Genomic DNA, 24,876 nt, shown 5'->3' with positions numbered 1-24,876 from the left:
TTGCTGGATCTGCTAATATGTACATGTGGCTATGCTCACTCTAACGGTACCTTCACCAACATATTATTTATCTTTGCTTACGATTGATACAAATGTATATATCAACTGCAGCTGTACACTCACCTGTACCAACAGCAATATATTTCCCTGCATCTTCAGCAAAGGCCTAAAGAACTGGCATTCTGATATATGTATCCCACACTTTCTACTGTCGTATGGGTGAGTGGAAGAATTTTTTAATGCCACACGTATTTATCTAAACTTCTATTATCAGTAAGACATTATTCTGGATCCCGCTATATTTGTGTTTCTGTGAAACTGTACAGCCTCATTACGTTGGAGAGTTTCAAAGGGGAAGAACTCTTGGTTAAAGATTGTATTTTTTCATAAATACATTGTAATACACTTCAAATTGAATGAATAGGCAGATTCCCAAAAGTGTTAGTATATTTATGAAAAACTTAGATTATTTGTTTTTAAAACGTGTGTTACTGTATTTGAGGTGGATGCGAATAAGTTATTTAGACATGAAAATCATTAAATTTAAATTAAATTTTACAGATTTATTTAATTAAAATATCACCTAAGATTGTCTATTATTCATTTCTTTCTTAGATAAAAAGTAGAATCTATTTTATCATTTCATATAAAAATAGAATATTGAACGTTTGTGCAAAACCTATCAAACTCTAGGAATTAGGCAAATTACTATGTGTGGTATGCTTGATTGTAGACCCTCTTCATAGTTAAAATTTAATCCTTTAAAAAAATTGATGAAATTCATATGAGTTCATTATTGCATTTATAATCTCTTATTTTCATTTAATTTCTTAAAAGAATACTTCGTGCTTATAGTGAAAAATTAATTTAAGTCATCATGGTTACAGAATAGTGCCAAAACCCCCGTAATTTTGATATTTTTAATACCATTCTAAATATCTGCGAGTTCTTAGACATGGTTGATATCTAGGCATCCTAAATATATTAACATCTAAGATATGCATGCAAAATAGTTTTCTTGTTTTAAAAGTCGTATATATATAACCGGCGTAAAACCCTTTTGAGAAACACATATTTTTTTCCGTAATTTTCGTGTCGACCTCATTGCGCCGCACAATGTACACTGCTCGTTATACTTTATATGTGACCGGTCGGCAGGGGCTGCGTACTCCTCCTAGGCACTTGATGCCACCTCTGGTATATCCAGGGCTCCGTGTTTGCCCATCACTCTATTTTGCATTGCTTATAGGAGTTATGAGATTGATCACTGCTTTTTATCTTCATCTTTCATGTATGGGGATAAATGTTACGTAGTATATAACGTCATCATGAAGACATTCTTTTTCAAAAAACAATACTATAGCTTTGTATTACATTATGTCAACGAATTTTTGAAGCCGAATAAATGATATAGAGAAACCTGTGGGCCCAATCGATTGGTTGCTGTCAGTATGTACCGGGGATGGGTCAATTACATTTAAATACTTTCAATCGCATTGATAATTTTGTAAATTAATAGCAATTACAATTACATTGATTGAACTAATGTAATTAATTACTCCCAATTACTTTGAAGAATGTAATCAAATACATTTCAATTGATTAAGTTTATTTCAAAATATGTTTTGGAAGACTTGACCGCGAAGCCTGCTTTGAGTCCTTTTCATGCTTTTTGGGGAGTTTTGCTAAATATCTGGCTTCGAAATTTCCAGATGCATTTTCTGGAACATGAAATTTGTCTAGCTGCAATACTGTAGCCCTCTCCGATTTTTTTATTCTGTTGTTGTCAGAAAGAGCTACATTACTGCAGCTAGAAATTCGTTCAGTAAGTGAAGTCATGAATGAAGTGAACTCTTACTCAGGTTTTTTTTAACCTGTGCTTTTGTTGTTAGGTATGATAGGGGTTCACACCTGAACAAAATTAGGCCTCCACGTAGAGCCCTGGGCACATTGGTCATGCTGCTCAAAGTATATAGACATAATGAGACATCTAATTATTGCATAAACACCTCATGATAGACAATGAAACAGTCTTATACAGCATTATTGTCAGACACTTTCATGTCATCATTTTTAAAGTGTTAAATTTGAATAAAGAATGTAATTGAAAATACTTGACTTTTTTGGAATGTATTTAAATGCATTTAGTTACTTGTAATTGAAAGCAAAGTCATTATAAATACATCCAATTACATTATAAAAATATATTTAAATACAGCTAATTACAATTACATTTTTCAACTAGCCCATCCCTGGTATGTACATCTTTTTTCTCGCCGATTACAAGATGCGAATCAATTTATTAAGGAAGTTAGTTCCTGAGCTTTTGAGAACAACTGTACATGATACTACAACTAAGTATTTACTGGTTCAATACTAATCCCATTGGTGCGAACATATCACACATCTATTACTGAACCCTATCCAGTTGAAAACGTGTGTCAATACAAATTTTGAAAGGGTTTTACAGGGACTATATTTTGTGGCGGAAGGATTGATCAAAACATTCTAAATGTGCGTGATATTACTGTACAGTTTGTTTCATCCAATATAATATCTTCTATTTTCATACTCCTATACGCACATGTCAGTTTTGTGATTTATGATACAAGTAGTTGAGACTTGTAACTAGTTCAAATGGTGTAATTTATTGATTTGGTTTATATATTTTTCCAAACGGAACACAGATTTTTTAAATATTGTAAATGAATTTACTCGAAATTTTGTGCAAAAATTCAGTATTTTCGCCAATAATTTAAAAAATTGGTCTCTAGCACCCACATGTTTTAGTTCCATTCTAAGTTTTAAAACAAGATCTTGAAAATTATGTGAAATTTTAAAAATTGACATTAATCCTAATGTATGTCCTTTTAAACTCTTAAATTTGATATCATGAATTTTTTCCTATACCAAGTGCAAAAAGATCAATATTCATTTCCATTACTAGTATTAAGCTTTTTCTTGATGTGGAGTGTTAGAAGACATGATTATGTATCTATTTTATGTAATGATTGATTTGTGTTGCTTATGTTGTGTTCATACTAACAGAAAAATCAAGTTTAATTCAATAAATTTTAAGTGCTAAAACGTCATCTTTAGAACACTGTAGCTCAATAACAAGCGTTGCGACCCAAGGTTTTCTTTTTGATTTTCTAATTCTCCTTTAATGTAGAAATAAAAAATATCCTTCCCCCCAAAATGACATTACTCCAAATAACAGGTGCGAATCTCTTTAATCCTATTTCACTTAAAGTTGCATTTACTTCATCATATCGTTGCTTGAATGGAAAATATTCAACAAGACAAAAATGATAATGCATACAAGCTGTTGGTGATCGCCGATTTTATATAAACGTTATATGTTATATAATCGTTTGTACGATCTATTACTAGAACTGCATGTGCGTATGTTGTACTCGCTAATTAAATCATCTTTTAAAAATTCTCTAAAATTGACAATTAGTATGTCGGTGTAATTTGTGCAAACCATTCAAGTCTCTTAGTCTCTCAAAATTATGTGACGTCACTTCTCTTTTATAAGTAAAGCATTATAAGTAGAAAATTCGTTTTTGTAGCTGCTATTCAATTAATTATTCTATGTGCTCAGACATAAAAGGTGAAGATAACGAACAGTGATCAATCTCATAACTCCTACATGTATAACCAATAAACCAAAATAGAGAGTTGGGCAAACACCGACCCCTCGCAACAACAGATAAGTACATTTCTAGCATGATAATGATAAATAAAAGTTAGAACTAAAGAATATTAGATAACATTTATCAATACTTAAATACTATTTAATGAATTCTGTTTAATTGAAAAAAAATATTATTTTAATATATGGTTTCTTGGTGTTATATTTGCAAATTAACAAATAATTATATATATGTATAATTGAAACAGAGGAAAAAATAAAAATCTAAGATATTTTTCTCATATAATTCATTCGGAACATGATGGAAATCAGTACTATTTAGTGCCGATTTTGTTAACGTTCATCAGACTAATACTTGCAGATATCATAACTATTTACAAGTACCATTAAACCTGCACAATAATTCAGTGGGTTGTTTTATATTGACAGTTGAATTAAATTCCTTCAAATCTAAAAATGTTATACAGTGCATGTACAGGCTTTATTAATTCATGTGTAGGTCTGATTACAATAACTATATAACGTTTCATATTCACATAGACAAAATATAAATCATTAAAATAATAGGAAATATGTCTTATATATCCTTAATTACATCATTCAAATGCCTGTACCAATTTCAATGAAATGTTTGAAAATCTTGCTATGTATATATTGTAAACATATCGGAACATTATGTTATACAAGAGTCGTCACATATATGTTAAAAATCAATATGGTGACACTTATATGCTTATCTATTGGACTTTATGTACAGCCACATTAACGTAAACATCGATTTGTAAAAGCTTGTTTCCATGGCAACGCGATGGCTGAAGAATCCCAAATATATTCTTTTAGTAACTAGGGTACCTAAAAATCCACCTTGGTAAATATAGACATTTTTATATAGGGGCCACAAATGGTCCATATCATATATAATCCATTAATAAAATTCTTCCTGATTCCATACCAACCACTATTAGCATCTAATTTTTAAATATATGTCCTTCAACATGTTATATAGATGTCTCATTCAGGTAAGTTTCGTAAAAATCGGTGTCAATGCGTGTTGAATATTTATGGGGTTCCATAGAATGGCTCTTAATGTCATTTAGTACATCCATAGTACACCCGTCCTATGCACATGCTTTCTGTTCGACGCATGAAACATGGAATGTAAATTTCAAGGATGATAGACTGTGGTTTTCTGATTCCGTATCAGTATCCTCTGAAACTAATGACGTCACAAAGGTTATTTGTGGAAAATATTGACCACGTCACAAACGAAACTGCGTACACAAAACATAATTTCATGGTATGTCTGTGTTTTTGATAATTTGGATTACATTTATTACCTTATAAATGTGGATTTAAAATACAGAAGGGGGTATATAATAAATTTATCATTACTACAGTAACTTGATCCGAAGAGTTGGATCACGTCGAGTTGACAGGAACGGATCATCAGATCACACGAGACGCGAAGCCATGATAGGCAATTTTTATATCATGAACCATGACATCCTTATCTCTCGAAAATATGTTAAAGTGGCATCATGTTTACGAGAAACAGTTTACCCAATCTGTTTTATATTGTCTATTGGCGTTACTTCTTTGATGAAATGATGTGGCTTTGTCAAATTTCTTAATAGACATACCTTTGATCTTTTAGGTTCCTTTTTTCTTGCAAATATCCCAATCGGAAGTCAAGAAGTATTGAGTATATTAAATGATGTGTTTCATCAACTTTATGAAAAGAATACCATAACTGAGGTAATGTAATTAATAGTGTTCATTTGTGACGAGTAACATTAAGCCTCTTTGACGTTATTGTTCGCAATTCTAATTTACGTTTTCTAAGAAATAATTTTGCAATCACATTGATTATGTGATATTTATAACTACATGTAAATTGTTTAGCACAGTTAAAGAATGACATTTAATATGTATTATATTTAATATAACAGGGGATGTTTACTCCTCCTAGGCACCTGATCCCACCTCTGGTGTGTCCAGGGGTCTGTGTTTGCCCAAATATCTGTTTTGTATTGCTTATAGGAGTTATGAGATTGATCACTGTTCGTTATCTTCACCTTTCATGTATTGACAAATGATTTTTTTTACTAAAAATAAGCGATGCTTCGAAGAAATGTACTTTAATTTGAATATGTTATTATTACTTGTTATTTTACTCGGGACACCTTAACCCCGCTGTGTGATCTTGAACTCTGGGTTTCATGTGCTTTTAAGAAGGCATAGCATAATAAGTACAATGTATATCAGGAACTATCTAAAGGGTTTTACCACGAATTCTAATGTAATATAATCAGAATGAGTAACCCTAATAAAGCACGTTTCTGCAGTTATATTGTTTCATTACTCCCAATGATTGATACAAACATGCATTTTATCTGCACATATTCAAAGCTTCCGCTTCAAAAATTGTTACTAATGAGCTATCTAGTTACTTGATACGTCATGACATCATACGTGTCAATTGCTGATGCAGCTATGCATGATTATGTTCATGTATGTGTGTGTGAATAGGCTCTATTGAAAGTAATAAAGAATGGATAGTTAATCTTCCGACATCGATGACATCCTGTTAGTAATTAATATTCAGCCATACATGCTTGAACTTGCCGCTGTGCCAAATCTAAGAGGAATTCCGTCAGCGAACATTAATATTACAACGAAATCGTCGGACTCGGACGGAGATCCCGGTCTCAGAAAGGGTAGAACGTTTTGGTAAATATCTATCTTCTCATAGAATGACACTTTTCGTTCCCAAACATTTTGTGTTCCCTTATAGATCATAATATTCTTTTTAAAGCATTAGAGGTCTGTCCAGGGGTCCGTGTTTGCCCAACTATCTATTTGTATTACTTATAGGAGTTATGAGATTGATCACTGTTCGTTATCTTCACCTTGCATGTAGAGTGTAACATGCATTAGCCAATCTAATCAAAATGAGTTCTTCTCTAACCGTTAACTGGAGAAGGTAGAGATCTGCTTTTAATTAGATTGATGCATTAACCTATAGCGTGTCGCAGGAAACATCCGACTTACCGATATCGATTAAATTTATGATTTTTTATTCAAAGGTGGGGGCTACTGGATTTTAAAATTACCAATCCGAAAATCTATCGACTTCTTCAATCGTATAGTGTGTCACTGTGTGTGTTTAAAAGGGAGAGAGAGGGAGGGGGCAATTGTCATTTAATACATGAAGCCAATAGTCATATTACATCTACCTTATAATCGTCCCACTCACTGCTATAAAAAAAAAATATGGAGGAATGCTGTCATCCATTATATAGTTGCAATTTTTTTCACTACTTTGGCACGCACCATAATTTTTAATAAATCCGCTACATTTCAAAATTCTTGACGATTATTAACTAGGAGTTTTTCGACTTTTTCATTATTTAACTATTTTGATCTGGAGGTGTAGTCGTTTCGTACATGGTATCAATACTCAAAACTTCAAGCATGGGGGCGGGTTGGTGGGGGCGGCAGTAAACCAATATATTGGTGCATATGGAATCAAAGGTGTATATATATAAAAAGTGTATGCTGCACAGAAATTTCTGTGGGTGCCAGACCCGCGGCGACTTTGATGATTGTCTCAATACCTGGTAGGCTATATATAAGAGTTCTCGAAGTCAGTCTCTGATTATGTCCAGTCTGAAGCACAATGAATCTATTAATTTGTAAACAGAAATGTAGAAATCATGAATTAAATGGGTTAGAATACAATATGTAGGTTCGTCATTGAAGGTGATTTTCCGTTGGTTTGAAGTATTTCAAAGTTTAGTTCTAAGTTCACAAAATTTATCCGACTTGCCTCGTTAGTAAAAGTAAAGAAACTCTTCTTTTTTGTGCTGATTAATACAGCTATATACTGTACAACACAATATAATGGAACTTGTAACTGTTGAATCTCTCCAATTTGTATCAATATTCTGCTGTATGTGCTGTTCACAACATGTTTAAATTATCTCATGTGTTCTTGCTTTACCACGATTGACACGTAGGACGTCACATACTAATGGCGCAAAAATCTCCAACGAGAATGTGCATATCTGGCTTTTTGCACTTTAGATACAAAATGATCACTAAAGCACACTTTATATCAAACAAATAATACCACACGATCAAAACACCACATTTTCATATAAATTTACAGGCAATAAAAATTGTGGTAAAAACCCTTTAAGGTAGCATCTTTTATATCAATTATTTATGGTAATGCCTTGTACTTTGGTATTAACCTTGAACAACGGCATGATCAAGATTGCTTAGGTGAAATGTGAGGCCCATGGGCCTCTTGTTTGTTGGGTTATGATATCGATCACTTCGTTTTATTTATCTTTCCAATGCAGAGTATCATTATTTCAGAAAACAAAAGTGATAACGTACAGTGATTAATCTCACAATTCTTATAAAAAATTAAGAGTTGGACAAACACGGACCCATCGACACACCAGAGTGTCTAGGAAGAATATGATTCTCTATAGATATATCACACCAGCCTTGAACTTTATTAAGTAAACAGAACAATCTTCATCAATTTCTCAACTGATTTGATACGCAAAAGCTTGTTCTGCGTATGATCAGTTTTTAAATCAAAACAGGCTAGTGAAAAGGGTTTCAACAGTCTCATTTAAAGTCAGCATTTCGCAAATTCCATGGTCGTTATAACGATCTAGTTTGCCAATACAACCTATCATTGAATCAAATGGTGTCTGACGTGTTTCATACCGATTGTTAGGTCGGCCTTGCACACTGATTTTGACTACGGATAACTCCGTTTACCTGATCAAGATATAGGGCTCACGGGGTGTGTAGCCGGTTGTAAGGGGATGCTTGCTTCTCTTAGGCACATGATCCCACTACTGGTATATTCAGGAGTCCGTGTTTCCCCAACTCTCTATTTTGTACTTGTTATAGCAATTATGAGATTTATCACTTCGTTATCTTCATCTTCATTCAAATTCAGTGTGTAACGAACGCTTACTCCTCCTATGTACCTGATCCCACCTCTGGTATTCGAGGGTCCGTGCTTGCCCAACGTCTTATTTTGTATTCCTAATAGGTGTTATGAGATTGATCACTTCGATATCTACATCCTTCACAGCATATGACCCAATAATAGGTTTTATTGGCAAATTGTATCGTTATAACGACTATAGATTTTGTAAAATGCCGACTTTAGATATATCATATAATGTAGATACATTTTTATACAACAGGAAGATTTGCGTAACACCAGTATACCAATTTACATATTCAGAACAGAGGATGAATTGAAAGGACCATTTGAAGAACGTAGAGAGGAATTGGGACTTCAACTTCTGCACATTTCAAGGAGACCAGTCAAGTTGTATGAACACAGTAAGTGAAAATGTTGGAAGAATATACGCCTATAGTCCTTTTTTCTTTCAAAATTACAATAGATTGTACTCGTTACGTATGCGGTTTGGGCATAATGCGCTAACCTATAATGATTTTGCTCTTTGCTCTTCAAAACAAATGTTAATTTGAACATTGGTGTATGTGATACAGTATTATGCTATTGTATCATTGATATATTTTGATAACCTATAATGATGTCTTGAATACTGGATATATTCAGTGTTTGGTGGTGGTGGTGGTGGTGGTGGTAATGGTGGTGGTGGTGGGAAAGGGATTCAATCATTATGTATCATAATCTCTTTTTTCACAATTTAAATTACTTTGTGAATGAAATACATGTTTAAGATTGATGTTACAGATATTTCGAGAGCTTCGTTTAAAATCAGCATTTCACAAATTATATGTTATTAATGTTGAAAAAAGCAAAGATAACAAACAGCAATCAATACCATAAAATACGAAATTGAATCAGACCGACTAGGAACCCTAGAAACACCAGATAGGGAATTTGGGGTTAAGGAAGATTGAGTATTCCCTGTTGAATGATCACACCTGCTATGAGGTATATATCTTGATCAAATAAACGTAATGATCATTGTTCAAAATCAATATGTAAAGAGCGGTTTAACAAATTGTCATTAGTTCAGCAAAAAACCTTTTTCGCAAGGAAGCCTTCTGGAATAAAATCGACCACAATGTGTACATAAAGGGAGTTGTAATGCGCAAGAGTGACGGTGAAGCAGACATCTTTGAAGTGGAGACGCTTGAGTTCAGTTTCAGATTCTAGACTGTGCTGTGCGCAACTTTGAATAAGTATGAATGGGAAGTACGGCTAATGTAAGCAGCTAAACATAGGAGTACCATTGCTACACATAACATCAGTCCTTGTTCCGAAGCATTTCGGTAGAAAATGGTTCTTTTTGTTAATTTCTGGACCCACTTTTTAAACTTTCTCTGAACATAACAAAATAAATTATGAACAAGTATCTTAAGCTTGCTTATTTTCTATCGTTATTTCAGTCATACTGTTTTATGAAAGGTGAAGATAACGGACAGTGATCAATCTCATAACTCCTATAATCAATACAAAGTATAGAGTTGGGCAAATACGGTGAAACCAGGTGCCTACGATGTGTGCACATCCCCTGTTGACCGGTCAAACCCGTCGTGGGCCCTATATCTTGATCAGGTAAACGGAATTATTCGTAGTTAATATCAGTGTGCCAAGAAAGGCCTAACAATCGTTATGAAACACGTCAGACAGCAATTGACCCAATGATAGGTTGTATTGGCAAACTAGATTATTGTAATGACCATAAAATTTGCGAAATGCTAACTTTAAACGAGACTGTGGAAACCTCTGCACTATCAACTTGTTTGTCATTAGCCTACCTCGATTTAAAAACTGGTCATACGCAGAACAAGCTTTCGTGTATCGAGTCCTATGTTTCAATAATTGAGAATCTAGAAAACCGATCTCTAACGCATGAGTTTTTCTCTTATCGTTGTTCTCCTTTTGTCTCAGAAATTAGCTTTCTATTCGAATGGTTACTTTATAGTTTAGCTGCTATTAACGCTAGGAGAATGATGATAATAGGAAAACTGAGTGTCATTTGTTCATGTGAATCGATGAAAAATAATTATGATTATAACTAGGTAGCAGTTTTATTCTTATATGTTCATCGCGGTGCCCTACGTCGGCCCAGATCTACAGGAACGTTATTGCAAATCCATGATAAAATCGTGAACCCAATTTAGTGTGTTTTCACTCCATATCCACTCCGTCAGAAACCGTCAAATATATTTGATACCGCGACAATCAGGCAATAAATCGTTTTAACACACTCCGTAATCATTCCGTATACTACGGTGTCACTCGTCGTAATTTGAACACATGCGAGATTCCACGGGGCCAAAAGGATTCGAAAAAATCTAAACGGCAACAATACGACATTCCCGTACTGTCACCATTCTGACACCTACTAGAATGTCATTACTTAGTTTACAATGGTACTAAACTGTGAAGGGTCAGATCATGATCACCCGAGCTGCAACTGCACAAAGTGAGAACGGGGTTTCACACGGTGTCTGTGCAGTTCTAATACACTTTGTACATAACATGACATAGTTCTTACACATCTTTTTTTTTTTACAGATATTATACATGGAATGATACAGTTGCATGGCTTTCACATGATTTGTACACAAGCTTTACATAACAAGTAAAGGCAATGTGAATTAGATATCTACATGGCTTTTGTTAGCTGCAGAACTGTAGCTCTCTGAAAAAATATTTTGACATAACAGAGAGCTACAGAGCCACCCCTTATAAAAACCTTCGATTTAAGGCGCACAAAAAGCTGCACACGGTTGAGGCCTTATATTGTTGTATTCTTGAGTTGCTGTCTCATACATTTAATATCAAAAAATTCTTAACATATTTCCCTACTATACTTGTGTCTAAACATACCTTCAAATATTCATTAAAGCCCCATACGGCCTGAAAACTTCCAGCTTCAAATGATTTCGTTTGTCGACGTAGCCATGTTAGGTAGCCGGTCAATTCGTATCCTGTTGTTGTTGGTATATATTCATAAAATTCTTTTATGTTATGTATTCACTCTTCAATTATTATCAATACGAATAATTTATAGAAATTAAACAAATTAAGTTTTTCTAAAGGTAAAATAAGCTCTTGATTCATGAAAATGCTACTAAAATCCTTAACACTCGAGTGACAGGGATGGAGACCGGACCAGGCTAATGAAAGCTGCATTGCCGTGAGTTTAGCTACTTGAATAATTATTATTTAAAGGCACTGGGGTGATATATTATTTAAAATATTTAGCTAAAATGTTTGTGGGGATATTAGTTCACATCTAGACGATATTGTGCTAGTATGGAAATTAACCAGGATTCGAATTGACCGGCTACCTAACATGGCTACGTTGACAAACGAAATCATTTGAAGCTGGAAGTTTTCAGGTCGTATGGGGCTTTAATGAATATTTGAAGGCATGTTTAGACACAAGTATAGTAGGGAAATATGTTAAGAATTTTTTGATATTAAATGTATGAGACAGCAACTCAAGAATACACCGATATAAGGCCTCAACCGTGCGCAGCTTTTTGTGCGCCGTAAATCGAAGGTTTTTACAAGGGGTGGCTCTGTAGCTCTCTGTTATGTCAAAATATTTTTTCAGAGAGCTACAGTTCTGCAGCAAGGCCTTTATCTAAAATTACAGATTTAAAATAAAGTTGGTAAACATGACATTTACATCAACTTTAAGATGGCTACTGATAGCTAGACCCTTAAGAACCTCTCATTGATTTTTTTTTTTCAAAAAATCAACATAAGTAATCAGGTTAATTTTGGAAGAAACCGAAATTGAAATATCCTATTTTGCAGCCTCCAAAGGCAACAAAGGTCAAAATTAAGCAAAATAACATAAATGTCAATAAGAATTTCATTGACACCAGAAATCTTTATTGTCATGTAGTTATGTAAGTTAAACACACACAGTTAATAAAATGAACATTAATTAGAAGTTCAAAATGCATCTAAGGAAAACAGTGGGATGATTTGACTCTGTAATTGGCCAAATTTACCCTAAATGTGGTGTTTCTCAAACACTGTCAGACACAAATTTTCTGACCAAAAAAATCTGCTCATAAAATTTCTTTCTTTTTTTTCAATTTTACAATAAGTCAAATAATCCCTAGAATATTGAATAGAAATATATATATATATATATATATATATATATATATATATATATATATATATATATATACAGTTTTATCCTAATCACTTTTCTGAAAAATTGCATATACATTAAAGTATAAATGATGTATAATGCTTCAATTAAATTTTGATTTACAAGAAAAAATTCAAACACATTGATTAAAGTTATAAAATTGGTATTTTCTCATGAGCACATTTTTTGCAATATGTTTGTCTTTTGAAAGGTGTGTACATACAATACATGAGTGCATGTACTTGTTTTCCTATAAATTCACAGTTTAGTTTAAAGTATGTTGCACGACATCCACTGCTCTGGGCTCAAAAGTGCATAAATGATTCTATTCAGATTCAAATTTTTGCAGTAGTTCTTTAATCTCCGGAACTTGGTCAAACATTTTTTGTGAAGTTGTGAGGGTCATCATCACTGTATATAAAGTACTTGTCAAAAGATTTATATAAATATTATTCAAATATTGAAAAAAGATGTATTTGATATACTCAGAATTGTCTTTACAAATGTTGTCTGGTGATAAAATGAAAAAAATTATCTTAAGAAAATATTGTACCTTTATTGCTAATTGCTGTTGAACGTATTGACTCGAAACCCATTCCAACCTACACTAGTCATAAGGCTGATGCCTAGGGAAAAAAATAATCTTAATTGATATTTGCACATTAAGTAATTAGATTGTCAGACAATGTGAATTTTAAAATTGTGTCTCAACACATTTTCAGTGAAAATCAAAATACACATGTTTTAAAATTATATATTGCAATATGAGATGACAGATATGTTTTCATAAACTGCCATATGCTAATCATATCTGTTTTCTTTACAAATTCAGAAGGATATCTGTCTGTAACTAAAGTTATCATTACCCGTTATTGCATTCAAATTCAATGAAAACATATGACACATTCAAGATAAAGTTTAGATTTTATTGAAAGTAGACATTAACGGCAAACTGACAACTCAAGTGTATGACAAACGGGATGAGTTCAGCTTCTCCATCGTCAACTTCCCATATTTATGTAGCAATATTCCATTATCACCTGCATATGGTGTTTATATATCTCAACTGATTCAATATGCAAGGGCTTGTTCTGCGTATAGTCAGTTTTTAAATCACTGTAAGCTACTGACAAACAAGTTGATGGTACAAGGGTTACAACAGTCTCGATTGAAGTAAGCATTTCGCAAATTCTATGGTCGTTATAACGATCTAGTTCGTCAATAAAACCTCGCATTCGGTCAAATGTTGTCTGACGTGTTTCATACCGATTGTTAGGCCGTTCTTGGCACATTGATTTTGAATGCGGATAAATCCGTTTACCTGATCAAGATATAGGGCTCACGGCGGGTGTGACCGGTCAACAGGGGATGCTTGCTCCTCCTAGGCACCTGATCCCACCTCTGGTGTGTCCAGGGGTCCGTGTTTGCCCAACTATCTATTTTGTATTGCTTATAGGAGTTATGAGATTGATCACTGTTCGTTATCTTCACCTTGCATGTAATATACAATAATAAACTCTACTGTGTATTTCTAATTGATTACATGTACTTATAATTGCTTTGTCATGGATTTAGTTTGTCAAAAATCCCTCGGCAGGCTCTTCATGGTTTGACAGTATTTGATAAGCAGAGTTTAACAATTTTACTCGTTTGGTCCCTCCACTTTGTCTTGTCAATGACCTGCAAGCTACGTTTTAGTTTCTGCAATTGTAAAATAAGAATTGAGGCAATTCCCCATACCACATCTTAGTATTGAAAACCCGACTTATTTCTATCCAAATTTGTATGTATTTGGTAGAGGAAATTCATGAAAAATATGTGTTTAACGGACTTTCCCAGAGTATAGCCGTTTCTGAAAATAGAACGCATCACTTAAAACACGAAGTGTCAATATACACAGGTTTTGAAGCATTGTCTTTATTTAAACAGTGGAAATATGTTTCTTTTATATGAATTGAAGAAAATAGATTGTATTTGACTGTTTTTTGATAATTTTTCATCTACTTGGGTTAAAAGTGAGGAAAATGCACGTATAGTAGTCCAAATTTTGACTTCATAGCCTATCATATCCGGGAAATTGTGACTTCTAAACCTTACAGATTTTTTAAACAATTTAATGTTTTACCTTTACACTACAGAAAGAATTTGACATAAAAAGTAGATGGGGCAGCGGACAATTTGAGAGCCCAATGACCCCTCTATTGTATTTCTTTAAAAAAAAGACAACACAAGGAAATAACAAGAACCGGTGCATTTGAAACACTACTGGTGCCTGAATCGTGTACATTTGGAACTTGCAAGAATTAAGACTTACAAATACCTATATCTAAAATTTTATGAAAATACGTTTTTGTTTTGGTTCTCATATTCTATAGAAAATATATTCAGTTGATAATAGCGTTAGATGAAACAAGGAGTATTCAGGTGATATATTCTAAAAGAAAGAAAATATGACAAATTATTTGAAAAGATTTGGCGAAAAAATTACTATGCGTTTCTTTTTCATCAGAATATATTTGTAATACGTTCCCACACCAAACTGTGAACAGTGTCTACTTTAACGTCGTGTCAGTTGATTAACTAGATGCTCCTTAGAAATACACAAGTAAACAAGATCAACATAACATACGAAATATAATTAAAGGCACTTGATCCCATTGTGCATGTTTGTGATTAAGACAGATGTTTGTTCAGTATTCATTATTTATTTGCTCAACTCCGTATTTTGTATTCCTTATATTATTTATATTTTGATTTATGAGATTGATCACTGTTCATTATCTTCACCTTTTATTTCAGAGGGCATCGTAAGCTCACTTAAATCATGGATGTATTACAGTTTCGAAACTGGACTGAGTAAGACAAGAAGGACCCAGGAAGTTCAGGAAATCTGTGATACATATTTCCAAAACTTAGAGCATCGCTTTTCAGACTGGAAATGGCTTGATGTTTTTATTGCTGATGTACTTTTTCAGAAACTGTGACAGAATGAGAAAGCATTTTGTAAGATAACGTTTTAATCAATGATTATTACTATTGACTAAATTTTGTTATTTTTTTAGGCTTTTGTATCGTCTCTAGAGATCCAGGAATCACATATGTAAATGAACGTATCACGAAGAACGTTGAATATAACAAACAATAGTCAACTTGCTATACAAGTGAAATTGCGATACATATAATCTGTATATCTATCTCTTAATTTAGGTTTTCCGTTTTCAACGAAAGTACTTTTTCTTTCGTTATCATCTTCTCTTGCAAATTTTGTGAACTTGGTTTCTATGACATGCGTTGACCGATTTGGGATTTTCAGGAATGGTAGATCCTCACTTGCACTCGATCATATTTTGTTTTAGAGATTTTGATTGCGTCACTTAAAACGTAAGATATCGACGGTTTTCCGACTATCAGAGGGTTTCTGTTTCCTTGAGTGCTCTCTGAAACTAGTAAAGATACCAACATTAAATTTTCATTGATTGAAGAGGAGACATGATAGATGTGTCATTGTGTATTCCGATTTCTTTCAATGAAAAAAAAATACACCAAGAATTTTCGTGCAGTTTTTGATACATTTTTGTGAATTTATCCAATGATAATTTGCTAAGATACGAATATCAAAAAGTTGTAGGTGATAACAAGCTTCATTTAACAATACCAAATGTTATGGTCAAGCCCCTCAAATAAGGGGCCGCAAGGGACAAAACGTAGTTTCTAAATGTTATTGAAGCAAACGCGTTTGCTGTAACGATCTGTAACTCACGACGACAACAATTTGATGATTGATTAGTAAGTACTTTTTCTTTTGTTATTATCTTTTCTTGCAAATTTTGTTCACTTGGTTTCTACGTTGTCTACGCCATTGAGTGTAACCTGTGTGGCTTAATTAATGTGGGAGAAACCAAAAGTTCACCTAAAAAAAGAATATCGGGGCATAGATTTCAAATATATAATGGTGGTAATCAACTTCTTTACAAGCATTTTAATACACCGGATCACTCCATCTTGTCCATGAGGGTAAGGATTTGGGAAAATAATTACTGGTCTATCACACAAACAATCCAACATTAAGCACCCCTTTTCGTAGACAATGAGAAGATCACTGGATCAGGACTCTAGGCACTGCATTTCCATATGGATGCAATGATAATGTATATGATGTGGGAAATTTGACTACCCCACAAAGAAATAGCGTGAATGTGATGGGACTCTTTCCCAAAACTCAAAGACGGAAACGAAGTCATGGTTCGAATCCCGTTCGCGCCGGTAAGTGAGGAAGTTTCCCAGTTTACTTTCGGAATGTCGGTGGTCTCTTCCCAGCTACATTATATCTGGGTTATCTCTTCCACCAATAAAAACTGGGCGCCACCAAATAACTGAAACATTGTTGAGTGTGGCGGAAAACATCAATCAATCAATCGTCATAAAATTGTTCAGTCATGTATTCCAACTTATTTCAAGTTCAAGTCTACACCCTGTATTTCCTACAGCTATACTTCTACTATTGCATCCAAACTTTTAGATTATAAACAAACTTTACAGTGCCTAGATATAGACCATCTTATACGTAATTCACCAACGTGTTCTTGTTCTTCATCTTCTTTCAACTATAGTCCAGCTGGACGTGTCATTACTGGTGATGTTGATATAGTTGAAAATGAGGACTTCAAATCACTTATTCTCAAACGTCCTAAATAGAGAGAACCTCGGTCTTTTAATTGGTGACAGAACTTCATCTCTATTATGAATTATGTCAAAGATTATGCCAGACGATGGGCTAAATCTGAAAAAGAAGAACTTGATACATTGTCAGAATGGGTGAAAAGCATAAGAGGAATATCAAAATCGCACATTAGACATATTAAAACAAAAATACGTACCATCTATCCTTCTGTGTTTAGTAAACCAGAAGTGATAAAAGAATTAGATAGGTTACATTAGGAATATGTTTTGGTTCCAGCTGACAATGCTAGTAACAGCATTGTCTTTGTTTGTAAGACTCTTTATTACAACTGTATTTTAAACGAACTTAGCATTAATTCCATTTTGGTAATTGTACTTATACTCCAACTGCCCTTTCAAAAGATGAACTTCTTCAAAATGGGGCGGTCCTTCGGATGAGACAACAAAAACCAAGGTCCCGTGTCACAGCAGGTGTGGCACGATAATGATCCCTCCCTGCTCAATGGCCATAAGTTCCGAGCATAGGCCTAAATTTTGCAGCCCTTCACCGACAGTGGTGACGTCTCCATATGAGTGAAATATTCGCGAGCAATAAACTTTAAACAATATTCAATCAGTCAATCAAAAACATGCTTCAGATTTAGACACAATTAATATCCCAGTCAATGGATCGAATGAATACGAGTTACTGTACCTATACTGGATTTCTAAATGATATAAAAACCTTTGCAAACAAAGATACATTGCTGGATCCAGTAAGTGTTCTACCAAGACCGTATCTTTGCTCCTCACGAAAATATTAACAGCTGTGATGGAGAAATTTGAAACTTACTGTGCGACTGCCAGAAGCGATGTTAATCAAATGTGGATTCTACAAAATTCTAAAAAACTTTTAGTAAACTTGAAATAGCAAAACTTTTTCCCAAATCAATAACATCAAAACTTATTTGTTGTTTATTTGATAACATTCCAAATATTAGGGGCCAACCCCTTGAATATTGAGATTGAGATATGAGATTGATCACTGTTCGTTATCTTCACCTTTCATAAGTAACCGGAAGGTTCAATCCCGTTGGAATCCGGGTTATAATAGGTCATCAGTACCCCTTGTTTGTCGTAGAAGGCGACTAAATGGGGCGGTCTTTCGGATGAGACCGCAAACACCGAGGTCCCGTGTCACAGCAGGTGTGGCACGATAAAGATCCCTCCATGCTCAAGGGCCATAAGCGCCGAGCACAGACCTAAATTTTGCAGCCCTTCACCGACAATGGTGACGTCTCCATATGACTGAACTGTTCTCGATAGAATAGTGGTAACAAGCCTTTACAATGTTTTGAATTATAATGTGTCATTTCCTCAAATGCTATCAGACGTTCCTACAGATTAATTGTTGTGTTGTTCTTTACATATTGTTGGGCTGTACTTTACATTCTGATTTTGACTACGGATTACTCTGTTTATCCGTTCAAGGTACAGGGCTGACGGCGGATGTTACCGGTCAACAGAGAATGATGCCAACCTAAACTTAAGTCTTTAATTGTATGCTATCGATGTTTTAATAAACGACGAAGTGTTGTATCTGAGGAATCAATATGAATTGATACATACATATTGTAAGTTCCCCGGGAATGGTCGAGCTAAAACATGGTGAGGTTACAATACTTATTTACTGTGTATACATTTTATGTGACTGGTATAGAGAAAACACAAGATCAATATCGGTCTTAACATTTTTTTTTTAATTATAGCATGTCAATTCAACCTTTATTCACAGGCATAATTATATTCAGTCACCTTTCATTCAGCTGTTGGTATCTACCATACAGGAATTATATAATAAAATGGGGTGGGATACGTAATGGCTAGGTGGAGAACTTGGGATTGTATTGACAAGTAAAGATTAATCAGGTGCCCAGTGTGTTGGAAGATAACTTCGAAATGTTTTTCACCTAAAATTCTGACAGTGTGGATAAGGTTGAATTACGGGCAATGTGCAATTCTGCTTTTCAAACTTTGGCGCCTGGTAACTCGACAAATTACTGTAAATGTATTACATTTGGCTGTGTATTCTATTTAGCGCCTTTGGCGAAACGCAGCCTCCGCTAAATCAAGTACATCGCTAAATGCCATCCGTAAATCTAGATGTTTAAAGTAATTCAGGAATGCGCTAAATCAAATCTACGTTAACTTGTTGAAAAAACGAGTTCCGCCAAATATCGTACACGCCAAATATAATACGTTTACAGTATCTGCCGAAATTGCGCCGAATCCTGGCTCAAATTGGGGTCGGTAAAGGGTCACGTGATAGAACTAGACAAATGAAAATGCTATACAGTGACGTACCGCCAATCACAAAATTATTGTACAATATCGATTATAGACAAGCAGAAGAATACTCAATAAACATTAAATATGGATTACAATAGATGTCCATACAATAAGTTAGGAAATAATTTGTGTCTTTAGCTTGAATATTTCGAAGAAATGAATTCGGCGGCAATATTCGGGAGACGATACTGGGAATTACTAAAATAAAATTTATTGTAAAGTAATTGGGAGCATTAAGTATCAAAATAAGAAATATTAATCTTAATGGTAATAAACATGATTGATAATAAGCACGCAAACACTTTTTACACCGTAAATAAAAAGTTTGATTAAATATGAAGCAAGGAATTTTACATGCATTGGCGTTTTAAAATGACTGACAGTGCAATTTACATGGCACCAGAATGTTTAAAGTGATTATAACGCATATACAGCTATCGAATCGCTAACAAAGTTGTAAGTACGTTTAATGAAATAATACAGATTCCAGTGGTATAGTGTATATACTGCATTGTATGTAAAAACAGAGTGCAACATTTTTATGATATTTTCCCCAAAGTTTCCACAACATTAATAATTCAAAGAAAATTATTTCCAATCAAAACCCACCTACCCTTTACATACATCATTACCCAAACAGTTGTACACCTATGACAGGTCCATACAGTAATAAGGACGATACTATAAAAGGTTGGTATCCGAATTTCAGTTTAGCGTTATTGTATGTTATTGCTTTTTGTGTATCGCATCCAGTTAGGATGACTGTCTTCTAAATAACACATAATAAACAACCATATCAACCCATTTCCAGTTTTCGAATCTTTGTCTCAAATTCTGGAAATAAAGTTCGCAAATTTGATTGGCTTTTTCAACACTCCTAGTCTTGCATAATCCAGTCATAATTCCATGGTAGATACCATTTCTTAAACAGGCAACGATATCTTCTGAAATGGAAATCAGCTACTTAGATTCATTTGAAATCAAATCAAATTCATATCTATCTCACACTAAAAATTCATATATATATTCAATGGATTATTTTTAGTTGTTTTGTGGCAGGTACACGTTCCCATACAGTGGCGTATTAGAGGCACGCGGGGTTTGCAATCCCTCCGCACCAGTTTGGTTGAATTTTTATAGCAGAAATGGCACATTTGTCATTTTTGGGTTCTTCCATCCCTCTCTCTGAACGGAAAAGGTACAAACCTGGGTCGCAACTTCTCCCCTATAAACATTTTCGAGATCCACTCCTGTCAGGAATATATTCATTTCTCTCAATCTCAAAAAAATATGTCGCACACAAATAAGTGATTTTTACATTATCGTGCCATTTTCATTTTGAATTCATTATCCCTTGCATTTGTTATGTCTTACGGCTGAAGCTGTATGGACTAATCCTAGATAAATTAGCATACATTGCTTTGTAAACTCGGTCGGTGGGGCGCTCGCTTTGCATGTGGAAAACCCAGGTTCTATATTATGCCGCTAAAGGCTTTAGTCATTAAAACTGATAGCCCTCGATCGTTCCTTCGTCATGCTCAAGGCATTAAAATAGAGAGTTTTGGAGTTTTTGAAAGAGACCTTACAAACTGAACTTCCGTTTCGAGACAGGTGTTGGCACAGGAATCATCACTGCTATGTCAATTAGCATCAGAAATAAATGATAATTTGTTATCCATCGCCTAAAGCCGGTGATGTTCCTCAGGGACGGAAAATAACACATAACATAGTTATGAATTGTTTTCCATTACTTTAGTAAAAGTATTCGTTATATTAGACCAGTTTTGTTATATCAGTCTGAATCTTCGCTAACCGAGGCTTATTGATCCACTTCATTTCTCTATAAACTGCCCTACTCCTGTGAATTCATCCTGCTCTTAGATCTCTATGTATTGTATAAAGACTATACATCCACCCTGTATTCTATGTTCTGCAGAAAGGTTTTGTACGAATTCTAGTAGGAGAATAGTTTACAGTTTTTAGAAGTATGGCCAATAGGACGGTTATATTTCTCTTCATGTACTATATTCTGTTCTGGCGGTTGTATTTCTATCCAATGCAAAGTGAAGACGAATTTCATAAATCCTATAAATACAAAATTGAGAGTAGTCAAACATGAACCCCTGGACACACTAGAGATGGGATCATGTGCCTCAGAGAAGTAAGCTGCACCATGTTCTAACTGATGGCTGTATTTCTATTTTATGTACTCTGTTCTGTCTGATGGGTGTATTTCCATGATCAGAGAAAATATATAGAAGAAAAGAAAAACCATTTGTAAATCTTTGGCTAGCGAAAATGATGTGAACTTCATTTACTAAAATTTGCATGCAACGGAAAATATTATCATTATATCAACCCGTATCACCAGGTCATACTTATTGTTATTCTATTCAATTATATTGTGCGTTTGTTGAAAATACAATAGTAGAATAGAGTATAACAAATAAGACCAGTGATTATGTAAGTTTAGTACATGTTTTACGCCAACAGAGTTTTGCCTATATCAAATCACTTGGTACACCTCAAGTCCAAGCTTTATTGGGTATTTATGATATTAAACCAACAATTTTCAATGATTGGTAGTAATTGAGAAGAGGGTTCTGAACACGGTATTTGTGATTATTTACTTAAGGTTGAATATTTTAAAAAAAAACACAAAGATTAATACATGTTTGGGTGAGCGACGAAGAAAACCAGGATATCAGATAATGATGCTGATAGAACGATATAATTCCGTTCTGGAATTAAATTTAGAATACTCTCTCTTGAAATCTCTGTTAAGCCCCTCAATTTCATTGAAATAACATAAAATGAGTACTCGCATTCTTGTTTTCGGGCTTCGTTCACAATACGACACATCCAGAAATCTTAACTAGTGATTTGAAATAAATTGAAGATATAGGGGCAGTTTTATATCACTATATCAGCATGTTTCTATTTGTCGTCCAGGTCATGCAGACATTTTCTGCTATTCAAAATATTGTTCAGAAATGATATATAGAAAACGCATTGTCTTTTCTATTATGCCCGGCAACAAATTCTCGCTATTATCTAAAAGCCTACTATTAGTAAGTTTTGACTAACTCCGTTTTCCACAAAACTCGCGCATAGTCTTGAAAAAATGAATGATGATATTTTGAATGTGTAGAAAAAATCTTAATTATGCTTGAAAACTACTCACCGTGAACCATTGCCTTTTTGTTAAATACAGGTAACTTTCCTTGAGGGTACTAATTATCAACCATAGCCAGTACAGAATAAAATGTATAATGATGATTTTGATTAAAGGATACAGAATGGCTACGGTAAGTTAAACTGCAACCACAAAAGTTTTATTACTCGTGTGAAATGTACACTAAGTTGTTGTCGAAGTTTTCTTTCACCATTCGATTCGGTAGGGCACCAAATCTCTTGGAACTCTACCAACATGGCTATTCTTGTAAGTAAAAAGTGGGCAGTAATACCATGCATAAGATACAAACAGATTGCAATTTATTAAAATTAGATATCAACCATTCATAATAACTGCAAATGCTTAACTGTTCTTCAGCACCTCCTCGAGTAACGATTGGAAGTCATAAATACTATGTCTTGAGTATCTTATTGTTGTGGTCCTCGAAACAATATGCAATTGAATATGACTGATAAATCCTACTTACTGTTTTCATACAATTTCACTGATTTTAGAGAAATTTCTAGAATTTGTAGCCCTAACGTCTCTCCATAAATCTCAAAGGGTTCCTTGATGTCGACTTCTGTCCTATGGGCATACTCCGGTAGTGTTGTCTGGGCTAGTTCATCCTAAATCATTGTAATACATATTAGTGCCTCGGATTTTAATTTTAGAATAAATCCCATTATGGGGAGATTTTGTTGGAAAATCAAATCTCAGTCAGAGAAATTAGTTGGGTTTCTTTATTTTCCAACATTATCTTGAGAATAGGAATGTTCTAATAATTATGGCATCGTTCTTTGCACCTTTCTATGGTGGTGTTTCTAAGACGGTCAGTTCTTTTATACATTGCAAGATAAAACGTCAAGATATAAAGTCTCTTATAAATCCTTTGGCGAAACATTGGTTTTATGATACCAAGACGTTTATTAGATCTTAACGAGTAACATTCTATTCATGATAGTTTTTCCGTTCGATGAAAGTATATACATGCACTTTAAGTTACGATACTTTTGAAACTTTCTAAAAACAAAATCATACCTATCTTTAAAAGTTTTCATAATTCTATATCATAAAAGAATATAAGCCTTTCACAATCAAGTTCGTTTGAATGACCTTTGTTATAGTATTGGTGAGATATAGTTGACGAAACTCCTCCGATAAGATATCAAGCATTCCTTGATCATGGGGTATAACAGCAAGACAAACGGCACCTGTAAATTTTAAAAAGCATGTCACTGGAATCAGAAGTCATGACTAGAAAGGCTGTATTTTTACGAATATAATTCAAGGTAGTATTTGAATGAGATTTTTACTAAGTTGATACGTTGATTAACAGTATAGAGAACAATATTCTCTTAATTTTATGTTCTTTATCAAAGGTGAAGATAACTAACAGTGATCAATCTCATAACTCCTATAAGCAATACAAAATAAAGAGTTTTGCAAACACGGACCTCTGGATACACCAGACATGGGATCAGGTGCCTAGGAGGAGTAAGCATCCCCTGTTGACCGGTCACACCCGCCGTGAGCGCTATATCCTGATCAGGCAAACGGAGTTATCTGTAGTCAACATCAGTGTGCCAAGAACGGCCTAACAATCGGTATGAAACACGTCAGATAGCATTTGACCCAATGCGAGGTTGTATTGACAAACTAGATAGTTAAAAACACCATATGTAGGTGATAATGGAATATTGCTACATAAATATGGGAAGTTGACATTGGGGAAGCTGAAATCATCCAGTTGATCATACAGTTGAGCTGTTGTCAGTTTCTGTTAATGTTTGCTTTCAATAAAATATTTTATATGATTTATGACATTGATAACTGTTTGTTATCTGCATTTTGCATAAGGTGGGTCTTCTACTTTG

At 34.1% G+C, this 24,876-nt stretch overlaps 1 protein-coding gene across 1 annotated transcript in view; it reads left to right on the top strand.

Moving 5' to 3' along the window:
- LOC130048656 (uncharacterized) overlaps window positions 1-15,852 on the top strand; it is a 37,939-nt gene extending 22,087 nt beyond the window's left edge. The window contains exons 7-9 of the mRNA XM_056145664.1: window positions 5,313-5,413; window positions 8,896-9,037; window positions 15,616-15,852. Coding sequence (XP_056001639.1) covers window positions 5,313-5,413; window positions 8,896-9,037; window positions 15,616-15,800 — 428 coding nt within the window. The 3' untranslated portion in view covers window positions 15,801-15,852. The remainder of the gene's footprint in view (window positions 1-5,312; window positions 5,414-8,895; window positions 9,038-15,615) is intronic.
- The last annotated feature ends 9,024 nt before the right edge of the window (window positions 15,853-24,876 follow it).

The sequence above is a fragment of the Ostrea edulis genome, chromosome 7, assembly GCF_947568905.1.
Source record: "Ostrea edulis chromosome 7, xbOstEdul1.1, whole genome shotgun sequence".
Classification (NCBI taxonomy): domain Eukaryota; kingdom Metazoa; phylum Mollusca; class Bivalvia; order Ostreida; family Ostreidae; genus Ostrea; species Ostrea edulis.
Note: the sequence above shows the minus strand (reverse complement) of the source record. Positions and strands in the feature narration are given on the sequence as shown.